This window comes from Dendropsophus ebraccatus, chromosome 4 (assembly GCF_027789765.1).
Source record: "Dendropsophus ebraccatus isolate aDenEbr1 chromosome 4, aDenEbr1.pat, whole genome shotgun sequence".
NCBI lineage: Eukaryota > Metazoa > Chordata > Amphibia > Anura > Hylidae > Dendropsophus > Dendropsophus ebraccatus.
The window spans coordinates 99,685,436-99,697,713 of NC_091457.1; the positions used below are offsets into that span (position 1 = coordinate 99,685,436).

At 41.6% G+C, this 12,278-nt stretch overlaps 1 protein-coding gene across 5 annotated transcripts in view; it reads right to left on the minus strand.

Moving 5' to 3' along the window:
- The window catches only part of HYDIN (HYDIN axonemal central pair apparatus protein), a 93,103-nt gene that overhangs the window by 43,439 nt on the left and 37,386 nt on the right, over nt 1-12,278 (minus strand). For 4 of the 5 annotated variants that reach the window (XM_069966383.1, XM_069966381.1, XM_069966382.1 and 1 more), the window contains 9 exons: nt 11,597-11,835; nt 7,407-7,647; nt 7,113-7,256; nt 6,872-7,012; nt 3,358-3,665; nt 3,110-3,187; nt 2,934-3,012; nt 2,712-2,780; nt 639-848 (listed from right to left, as the gene is read on the minus strand). In XM_069966383.1, coding sequence (XP_069822484.1) covers nt 639-848; nt 2,712-2,780; nt 2,934-3,012; nt 3,110-3,187; nt 3,358-3,665; nt 6,872-7,012; nt 7,113-7,256; nt 7,407-7,647; nt 11,597-11,835 — 1,509 coding nt within the window. Of the gene's footprint in view, nt 1-638; nt 849-2,711; nt 2,781-2,933; nt 3,013-3,109; nt 3,188-3,357; nt 3,666-6,871; nt 7,013-7,112; nt 7,257-7,406; nt 7,648-11,596; nt 11,836-12,278 lie in introns of those variants that run through there. The other variant, XM_069966385.1, reaches the window with a different exon arrangement.

Sequence of the window (12,278 nt, forward strand, 5' to 3'; positions counted from 1 at the left end):
TGGCACATAGTTCATGTACTGATGACGAGTTTGAGCATTTAATCATGTGCATGGCGCTGATCAGCTGCATGGTGGTTTTCCACTGCAACCCCAGCCAATCTGCATGTTATCTCATATCCATAATAGTTATTGGTATCTCAGTTATCCTCTAACTAGTTTTCTGTCTTCCTTCTGAGGTATTCATGCGCCCATTCTCTAACTACTTGATTAATGGGCTCCTCAGTGGTCTTACCCCACTACTGAGCTATTTTCTTTTTATTTACTACAATGGAAAGAAGATCATATGATGTTTTTATTTCATTCTAATAGAAGGCATACATTACTATGCTCGGGCTTAATGCTAGGCTAGAAAGCACCTAACACTAACCCTCCCATTATTACCCTAGTAGCCATGGCCACCAAGGGTATCAGGAAGATCTGCATACCAATGGGCCCTAAGTCTCAAAAAAATGAGGCTTGGGACCTGGGCAGTGGCAGACTGGCATTGTTAGGCTAAAGAGAAACTATATTGGTTGCCCTTGTCATGCTCACACATCATGGGAACTCCAGTAAGGGTGCTTGCCACAGTACCAATCAGTAGAACATACATAAAGCCTTTATCTTCTTTGCTAGTAAGATAATACTATGCTCCATGTTACCTGTACTCCACAGTCGATTTCTCTAGTACTCAGATTGTAGCTCACAAGCGAGGCCTCACCATGCAAGCTGACCTCATACACAGGACCCCCATAGACTTCACACACAGCTCTTGCTCCAGCGCTGATGTCTGTGTGTCCATAGAACGTAAATGAAATTATCTGACTCTCTCCCGGCTGCAGAGTGCCAAACTGAGGTAGAATATCAAAAACCTGGAGGAGATTATTATAGCTGTTATACAGAATCTCATTGCTCATTACAATTATTAGATAGATAGTGATGGTAACAACTGCAGTTGCTATACTGTATAGAATTAGAGGTCATTACAGTTGTGATATAGTGATAGAGATTTTTTACAATCATTTTATAGATATAGATTATTACGGTCATCCTTTGTACCTTTTTGTATCTTCATTTCTGTGTACATAAACAAATATTTGTATAGTGTATACCTGGTTAATTTGCTATTCAGTGCATTGTTTATTTTACTGTTTGAGTACCGGCTCTGTTTGGTAGTTGGTGCTCTGGTACATGACTTCTGCCCTGTAGTGTGTACCTGGTAATATCGCTACTTATATTAATCCTATATTCTATTGTTAAGCAACCATTTAGTGTTTTGGTGAGGTACATGGTTTTTGCCTGTAGTTGGCATGTAATTGATTTGTTATACAGATAGTGATGGAGGATAGTACACTAGTTATATCAACTCTTGGTAAAGACTATTAGAGCAATCATACATACAAGCGGTGCACATGATGACAGGTTGAATATAAATATAATTCATATATTTGTTATAATGATATTTGTATAGAAACTAATAAATTATATAAAATTAAAATAAACAAACCTCAATACAAATCCATCAGGCTGCTCTTACACAGAGCCACTAGCACTTGCTATTTTCCATTAATTGTGGTCGGTTTCACTACTTGTCACTGCTTAAAGTGGTAAGTGCAGTTGCTACCTGCAATTCTGGAAGGCAGGCAGCAGCCACAGCTGATTACCGCTGCGTGTAAGAGTGCCCTAGAGGTACTAGCCGATTGTCACCATAACTGACTTGCATCTAAACAATTAAAATGGTCAACATTTAAACTATCAATTATTGCTGACCATTACGTTGCAGTATTATAAAACAGTTATCTGTAGCATGATTAAATAAATGTGGTGGTTCTGAGTAAAATTTACATTTGCTGCCTTGATCGCAGTGGTGTGGACTGTGTTCCTCTAGACTTATGTGCTCTATTGGGAAATTTAGTGCATACTGTGGTGTACCAAACACCCCCATACTGTGACTGGATAACACTGCCTCCGTCTTTTTCCATCAGTACACAGGCTCCATAAATGAGCAGCCAACTGATTGGCTAATTGGCGATGGGCTTACTTGCATTGAATAGGAGAACCATTCTTATCAGGCTATCTTGCTAAAAATGCCCTTACAACTTCAATAATTGCCATCCAAATGATCACTCAGACAACAGTTGTCTCTCACAGCCTCCCCTTACACATGAATGTTTGGCACGGGTAGGGGAGGTGCAAGCCACAGCCAGACAGCTCTGGTGCTGGCATATTCCTCCAAGATTTAAAGGGTCGGGCTGCAAAAATCCAGCACCTGCATCATCTGTAGGTGGAGAATAGGGAGGCCCCTATATGCCTTATAGTATAAGCCAAACCCTCTTTAGTATAAAGTGTGTGGGCACCTAATTATTACTGTTATAGACAGTGAGATTGAGATTGTAATCTGTTTAGTATAGCCATCACTGACAGATTATTATAGTTGGTATATGGATTCTTAGTGAAACAGACTATTACAATGGATTCTTAGCAATGGAGAATATTACAGTTGTTATATAGATTGTTTTTTTGATTATTACAGTCACTATAACAATTTTCAGTGCTGGAGATTATTTAAGTTGCTATGCAAATTTGCGGTATTAGCATCCACTATGTAATGGGGTGGGTGTCTTCACACTTCTGGTGGTTTGTATTTGGGGAAGTCTGCACTACACTTGGATGCAGGGTGGAGGACAAAACAACCATAACCACAGAGTAACCACACACCCTATGACCCTGCTCACCTCCTCAACTCCGGTAATCACATGTTCTTCTGCCACAATTACACCATCTCCAGTGCTTGGTCTGATAGACTTAAAACAGAGAAAATAAAGTCAGCAGAGAGAAGCTTCTTGAAATATAAGAGTGTGGAGGAGGGGGCTGTGATGTGGAGGGGTAAGGCCTGCATTACATAATGATAATCTAGTCAGGTCATTTAGAAGAGATGGCAATAAACAGAACTCTACCTTTTGCTGTAAATTCAGGATTTTGTTAAGGCCATCTTCATCGGGGATAGCCAGTCCTGACTTGTGGGGTTCATCTTGCCTGTGGATTAGATTGGGTAATTACAGAGAATTTTACAAAACTTTATCAACTTCACCATATAGTGAACCAATAATTGATTATGTAGATCAAATCTTACCAGTCAGCTGACTCAACAGGTTCTCTAAAGATTCCATGAGGAGTTTCTACTGCACTCTTCATTTTGCCATTGAGCATGCTGAGACAAAGCACATAACACCAATCACTTTATATTACAGGAAAAAAAAACAGAGGACGATTACAGTGAAAAAAGACGGGGAGACAGTTCACCCTGTGCAACCTCAAGTGAAGCAAGGGCTTATGGAAGGCAATGTACACTACTGACTAAGGTATGCCTAGGAGCCTCACCTGATCTCATCCTCCATTACAAAGGACCAGCGATACTGTACAGACAGCGGGCTGCAGTTGGTCACCTCCAGCTCTCGTGTACTCTCTGTATCATTAAGAATGCAACCAAAGTGGATCTGAGTATAAGGGAAGTGAAGGTTTGGGAAGTGTACTTCAGCTTGCAGGGCAATGTGATCTTTATGTGGGTGTTCAGCGTATTGGATGGACAGAACATCTTCCAGAACTCGACTTTGTAGGTCATTGATGAATGTTGGGTCAAATCTGATAGTCAGCTCCACTTCCTCACCAGTGCCAAGGTGCATGGGATTCTGGAGGGGAAATTGAAGCAAATATTTTGTGGATAATCTTGGCAGCAAATCTATCAAATCGTTCCTGCTGTATGAGATGCCTACAAAATGTGCTCAGCACAGACAACAAGCAGTAAATCCTCTGTAGGGTCAGAAATGTTTAAACGATCAACTATCCCCCTCCCCTAATACACACACGCACACACATACCCCGGCAGAATTTTGCTTTCTTGTCCTTTTTTCAGAGAATATGAATGATAACACAAAACTTTTTTCCACTCATGGTTAGTGGTTGGGTGAAGCCATTTATTGTCAAACTACTGTGTGACCCTGGTGATTTTGGCCTGATAGCACAGACAAAGCTTGACACAATTTGACAAAAATTTCATCCACAACTGCCAGGAAAATAGTTTGGGATGCAAAGAAAAACCCACACATAACTTCAGCTAAAATACAGAACTCTCTGAAAACTAGCGATGTGGCTGTTTTAAGATGCACAATAAGGAGGCACTTGAAGAAAAATGAGCTGCATGGTAGAGTCGCCAGAAGAAAGTCATTACTGCGCAAATGCCAGAAAATATCTCGCCTGCAGTATGCCAAAAAGCACAGAGACAAGCCTCAAAACATCTGGAACAAAAAAACTTGCAGTAATGAGACCAAAATCAAACTTTTTGGCCACAACTATAAACGTTACATTTGGGGAGGTGTCAACAAGGCCTATGATGAAGGAAAGACCATTCCTACTGTAAAGCACAAAGGTGAATGGCTGATGTTTTGGAGATGTGTGAGCTACCTGTCATTGGCTACAGCAGAACAAAGTGAAGGTTCTGGAGTGGCCATCTCAGTCTCCTGACCTCAATATCATTGAGCCACTCTGGGGAGATCTCAAGTGCACAGTTCATGCAAAACAGCCCAGGAATTTACAGGAACTGAAGGCTTTTTGCCAAGAAGAATGGGTGGCCTTACCTTCTGAGGAAATAAAGAGCCTCATCCACAAGTCACAGGAATCTACACCAGCAGAGTGTAAATTATAATAAATCTGGCACTGGTGGAGGACACAACTCCCCCCCCCCCCCCCCCCCCCACACACACACACAATTAGGCAAGCAGGGTTTCAGTCTGCTGAAAGTTGCAAGTTCTGCTCCAGTTATTGTTATTTCTCCCACTGTAGTGTATATATAGTGTATAATATATTTAAATATGTATACTTTAGTTATATATACAACCTCACACCACTACTTTTAGAGCAGAGTGGTGGTCGGTTACCTAGAAGTCAACAATGGGAGGGAAAGAGCAGGCATTTCAGGAGATGGAGCCAAGTTAACAAAATAAGTGTACCTGCAAAAATATTTAATCTTGTGTGTCCTACAAGTTTAACTATATTAGAGATGGTAATTTTCCTTTAAATTAGCATTTTATAGTGTAAGTAACTACAACTCCCAACATGGTCTCAGCCTGTGCAGTCCATTTCCTAAACACCCCTATTCTGCTTGCCCCTGGACACCAGTTCCAAGTAAGGACCCCACCTAACACTGTCCAGGAACTCTGGGGTTTGGGACTTATCCTGTCACTGGTGTCCTGCACAAAAGTGCCCTGTGCCTGGTAGTATTGCTCCCTAATCTCCTAGGCATCAAGTTAGCTACAACTTTTTATAGTCAGTTATGGTATTATGCGGCCATGCTATGAAGGTGTTATTCAGACAAGGTATTGGCTTGTTATTAAATCATGGTATGAAGGTGTTATCCACACATGCTATGGAGGTGTTATCAAGATACTGTATGGAGTTGTTATCCAGACACGGTATGGAGGTGTTATCCAGACACGGTATGGAGGTGTCACCTAGACATGGTATTGAGGTTTTATTCAAACACTATATAGAGGCTTTAATCCCGAGACGGTATGCAGATGTTATGCAGTCACAATATGGGGATATTGTCCAGTCACGATATGGGGGTGTTACCCAGTCGCGATTCAGGGGTGTTATCCTGTCACGTTATGGAAGTGGTATCCAGTCACAATTTGTGCAGTTAAGGCATAGGGGTTATTTCTAGTCACAGTATCTGGCTGTTATCCAGTCATGGTATGAGGGTGTTTTCTAGCCTCTAGTATGCATTGTGTTCCCAAAAAAGCACATAAGTCTAGAAGAACACAGTCCACACCACTGACCCCAGGACCTAGCTGAGTTCAAGGCCGCAATGCCAAGTATAAATATTACTATAAGTAGCATTCCACTTTTTAATCATGTCACACACAATTATTTTAATAACTTTACAATGTAATGATCAGTGATAGTTTAAGTGTTAACCATTTTAATTGCTCGGAAGCAAACAAACTGGTTAGTATAACTATGCCTCGGAGGGCACCTATACACACATAGCAATAATCCGCTGCAGCTGTCCCGTGCATCCAGAAATGCAGACAGCAGCCTGGCAGTGGCAAAAACAGGAGTCCACCTAAATTAAATGTGACCATACACATTCAATAACTGTTTGGCTGACAATAATCCCTCTCGTCCTCCCTATACACATGGACTTTTAACACAGCCAAACATTCCAGTAATCTTTATGGGCAGATGAGGGATAAGCTAATGAGTTCTGACAATGGCTTATTTCTCCAAGAACAAAGGAGTCGGCAGTGAGATTCCATCATGCCCAACCACTATCTCTTTACACTCGTACTGATGGCTAAACCTGCTGTGTGAAGCATATGAAGGAATATTGAGGTTTAGTTTCTAAGGGCCCTATTACACGTGGGCGATCATCGTGCAAAAAAATCGTTATATTGTTAGAATTTAAATGATAATTGTTCCGTGTAATTGCAGGCAACAATCGAAAAATTGGACGTATGTTGTTGATCGTTGATTTAGATCTGAACGTAAAATTATCGTTAATTGTTCTCTAATCGTTCACTAATCGTTCGCTATAATTCCACATTCGTTCGCTCAAGTTCCGCATTTCTTCACTAACTCTTCAGTGTAACTGCACATTGCCCATTGTTTTGCTGGGATCAGAAGGAATAAACTATCATAGTAACGATCGCAATAACGATCATAGTAGTGATCGTATCAAACGACCATCGTTCTGTGTAATATGGTGAACGATTTCAGGTTAACGTGAAACAATCTCGTTAGCGATCGTTTATCGTTAGTCGTTAATTGCTAAAAATGGCTCCGTGTAATAGGACCCTAAGGCAGAGAGAACTGTAAATATGGCCCTGACTGGCACTACCTGCTCAACTTGCTCCTGGACTGTATCCCTGCAGCAGAGTGAGAATGGAGGATTCAGGGACAGGAGGATTGTTAGAGGCAGCGAGGAAATATTTCTCAGGATCACAGACTCATATTTTTCCTTCAGGTCTTCTTCTGGTTGCTAGAAAAGGCAGAGAACAAGCAGTGAAACATACCAGTAAGCTAAGGCACGGACATGATCATGGGCATGGAGGCCACACCGCTAACAGAGGATACATTACCTTCTCTACATAGAAGTGCATACTATCCTTAGACAGGTGAAGAACAGGAGCAATGAATTCACAGATGACATCAACTGTCAGGATTTTTTCCTTCCCAGACTGTTTCCCTATGATAGCCTGTCCGACCAGACGTTCCTTCACCAGCTGCAACACATAAAGTGATACATGGAGGTTCACTGGATGTATCCCTGCCTTAGCACTGCATGAACACCCCAGTTCATGTTCATCTGTATCTCCAATAAGTAATAATCCTCCTGCTTCGACTTGCTAATAATATCAGTCAGTATTACCCACCTTTGGAATGACTGAGGAACCTTCCAACACAACATCAATGCTCTGTCCAGGATTCAACTCCATGCGTGATGGGGAAAGTCTGAACACTGGGCCTTGTGGCTCAGGTTGAGGAACCCCAGGTTTAGGGCCAGGAAGTTGCTGTCGTTTGCGGAACTGAGGGAATCCTTCGGTCATCCAATATAGCTGGTGAGTGCGGCGACCACGATTTGTCATAGTAAATTGATAGCGACAGGGACCAGCGCTGCATAGAGATACAATATTTATTACACAGAGAGGAACAAAGCCTTATCAAACATTGAGAGAATGGTGGTCTAAATTCTACAACTCCCTTTATCTATGGGCACACAGAAGTCGCAAAAAGCCACTACACCAGCAGGACATCAATAAAAATAAAATTCTGACATGAGGGGACAGGAGATGCATTGTGGGATGTCTAGCTGGCAGACAACAGAGCAAACTACAGTCTCTGGCAAGGGAAGCAACCCGTCATTATAGTAATGAAGAAGAATCCATGTACGATGAGAGATTTCTCTTAAATCCATTACACGTCAAACCAGCTATAAAATGGAAGTAAGAGCACGCAGTGAGGGGCAGAATTCTGGTCTCAGGGTTGAGGCATGAACTGCTCAGTGTTGCAGAAAACCGGACAGGGTCACACTACGCTTGGGTTACACTACTTATGGCTTCTTGAGTTACAGCCAGGACTCAGATGAAGTTACTGTGGTGTTATCTTCCATCACTGCCTATTATACTCTGCAGGGTGCACAACAAAAACGATGACAATGAGCACCAGCAGGAGACACACAGTAACATGTCCTATCCACTCATTAACTGCAGGTGTGCCAGCCATTCCTGCCAGCCTCTCTTCCTGCCTTGCTGAGGCATCCAGGCCCAGCAAGTGTTGGGTTAAGTGGCATCTTATGCTGGCATTATATTTCCATCTTCTGAAGCTTTGCTCAAGCACAAAGAGCCTGGTGTCATTGAAACCCCCCAAACAATAGAACAAGAGGACAAAAAAAGAAACTGACCCAAGAGCGCTCTTCACATCACCATCAGAGCCAGACAACCACCAGCAAACTCATTTCTCCACAGACTTTCCACTGACTTCAGACAGTTTATATGTATATATTATTTATTATTAAATAGAAAAAATATATACCGTACATACCGTGTTTCCCCCCCAAAAAATATGCCCTACCTTGAAAATAAGTCCTAGCTTGATTTTGCAGGGATATTGAAGTAGGCATGAAATATAAGCCCTACTCCAAAAATAATCCCTAGATACGATCAGCGCTTCAAGCGCTAAGTTATCTCACGTGTTGTCATTGACATTAACGAGAGAAAATGTGCATAGTTCCCAACTGTCCTGGACCACTGCCCTGTACAGTCTGTAGACTCAAACCAAATCTGCGATGAGATTTGCTCATCTCTAACTGGTATACTGTATAGGTAGAAGTACATTTTTACCCCCAGTTCAAAAAGAAAAAGCTACTCTGTGGAGTACAAGAAAGGAATTGTGGAAGACTAGCAGAGCAAAACTCTTACTGCTTTCTGCATTTGAATAAATGTTGATTTTTTTTTTGTCTGCATAAGGGCCCTTGCACACTGAGTAAAAGAGGTTAAATTTACGAGTGGAGTCTGTACGGCGTATTCTGCTCGAAATTCTGCTTGAAAGTGATTTATCTGTATGTGTAAAAGGGCCCTTACTCTTCTTGTATATGCTCTTTTTGAGACCCACAATTTGTGAAACTTTAGATTTGTTCAGCAATAGCAGCAATAGCCCGTAAGGCCTGAGATACAGCACTTCAGCTCCAGAGGAGGTCTGATACCATATACTTAATGAATTACTTTTTACAATTACAATTACCATCATGCCTGGGCAGCTAAAGCTTTGGCTGTTCAGACATGATGGGAATTGTAGTTCTGCAACAGCTGGAGAGTCTCAAGTTTGAAACCCCTGCTCTAGAACATCCTTCCAATAAGAAACACAGGCATTGCAATCGCAAACCATGTTAGAAAGATGGACGTTCAATTGTCCACACCATGGACAAGTAAAATATGTGCAAAGGCCAAGTCTATGCATGGGCACAAGAGTTGTATGAGGAATAAGGGGAACAGCCTAGGTGGTATTTGAGAAAACAGGGCACCTAGATCTGCCTCCCACTTAGCCTTTAGGATAGCGGATACTTTTGATGGTATTCACACAGTAGGTTGAAGAGACTGTTCTTTCCAAATGCAGGTTAGAACAGATAACAAGGGACACATATTTGTCCTGCAGCTCAGTGACATGACAGAGTTGCAAAGTCCCCATAAAAAAATGCTCAATCGTCTTAAGAACATTGGCCAATTATAATTGGTCCAAGAGAAAGCACTCCTGTGTTCCCAGGATGAAGAATCCTCAAAGCTAAGGAATTCCCAAGTCCCAGATTTGGAACGCTCACCCTGCCTTTAAGTTGCTGGAGCTGTGAAGGGCTTGGCAAAACTAGACCACCAACTGCTTTTCCGCACTGTAGTTTCTAGGCTTATATGAGCATATTTGCCTTCCTAAACCAACACACAAAAAAAGCCTCTGAATCCTATGAAAACGAAACATCACATTCAACAAGTCAGCATGGCCCATCAATGAGAGGGGCAGACGGTACCAAGTCAATACATTCTGAGTACTCCTATCAAGGAGAAGCAGAAGATTACAGGAAATATAATCATATAATATAATATAAAGAGGGTGACATGAATCTCTAGATTTGCCAACATGTCCATAGCCCAAATACCAAAGTAAGCTGAACCTACTGCCACAAACTAGACTTGGCCAACTGTATAAGGTATATGAAGGCCTCCTGACTCTTAGCCAGAGCTGATTCTAGCTTTACTGCTGCCTTAGGCAACAACTGAAACAACACTTCCCTATCCCCCCTGAAAATCATAATTAAGAAAGTTTTGCATTCAGAACATCTGCAGTATTTAACAGTATCACTAATCTGACTATACCTCTATATAATAGTCATACAGTTACCAAATAATACCACTATAAATAGAACAAATATCACCAACGAACTTTACTGAGACCAACATTATATAAAAGTTAAATAAAACCAAAACATGATGACCACATATTACTACCATTTTGTTCTATCAACAAACTCCCTACTCCTGTACTGTAAACACTATGAAGAAAGGCAAGATGGTCATCTCATTTCATGACAGATTCCGCCCTCATCTCAGCCAACAGATGATGTCAGTGGAAATGGGAGTCAGGCATGTGGGCCTTTTTCCACCATACCCTTTTGTTCTCAAAGGGATAAGCTGTCTCCAGAGTAATCTGTGTGTTTTACCCCTCCCCATAGAGAAAACGTGAAGGTACAGCTGTGCCAAAAATTCATATGTATGGGCAGGCCTAGGAGAGATAAATGTCAGTCGACAGTTACTGAAGGTGACTGTCAGCCTTTACCAACACCCCTACCCAATCTGAAGTAATGACTATGTATTGCTGTTGAGGTACACATCATTCAGTCATAGTCTTGAAGTCAGAAAAGCTGCTAACATGGAGGCTTTGTGTTTGTGAAGTGCAGCTAAGATGAAGAGGACTCAACATTCAACGAAGGGTCAGCAGAACAGAATGGTTCTTCTCTCTTTAGACTATGCCAGTCTAGTTAAGTGACATATGGGGAGGCCTTCTGTAATGTTTATATTACGTTCTTAATATTCTCACAGTCACAAGACCTCATCTACTAAAACAGACAGAAGGTAGTGCTCAGCAGCTCCAGGGTAATACTCTAGCCAGCTGTGTCACCTACATTACAGAGAGAGGGGACTTTATGGCCCTGTTTTAATGTAATTTAAAGGGGTATTCCCATCTAGGAACAAAGACTTGCAAACCCCACTCCCTCTGTAACTCTCAGAGTTTTTTTTTAAATATTGGTTCCCTCCCCTATGCAACACCAAATAAAGTTAATAGGAGTTACACAATTTTTTTTAAAACAGCCTGCTTTGTTGTATTCAGCTTCCTTATCACTGTGACAGCAGCAAATGTCACAGATTTGAATATCTTGTTATTGATGTGACGGTTAAATTTGGAAAGTGTATATAGAAACTGAAACCCTGTCAAAGTCCAAGATATGAAAAATCGATCTTGATACAAGATACATAGCCCATCACTGCTATATTACATGGAAAAAAAACATGTCATCTACCTGAAATGGGCCCCAAGATTCAGCACTGGTGCAAATGTCCGGTCGGTGACTATGGTGGTTCCTGTCCCAGTAGCATGCACTGGGATTAGATAAGTGTTGCTATGAGTAATAACTAGTTGGACTGTGTCTTTAAAGGCTACTGTATCATCAAGATAGGCCACAAGTGTAAGATGGACTTCTCCTTCTGGAGGAACCTCACCACAGTTGGGCTCTACTCGCCACAGTGACCGTTTCCGCATCTGTGAAGAAAAAGAACAACAGAAAATAAGTGCAGATTAAAATCTGGACTCACTAGTGCCAAATAAGAGGCCCCAGCATGAGAGGAGGCAGGATATGCTGATCACTGCTTGGCAATGGATGCAGTGTGTCCAGACCTAGGGTGGGGAGCTGTTGAGCACTAGGTACAAAATGTGTTTTAATGTCGATACAAAATAAAACATGCATACTGTTGAGGACATGGGGTTATGAGCATTTAATGGATATGATGGGGGTGATAAAGACAAGGAGGTACATGATTGGGATAATAAGGATAGTAGTGATGAGTATTTGAGGATGTGGAAGTACAAGATGAGAGTTTGATGATGACATAAAAGAACATGCAGGTGTGGTGAGGATCTAATGGGGGGGGGGGGGGTTACAACAACATGGAAGTAAAAAATGCAAGGTGATAAGGATTTGAGGT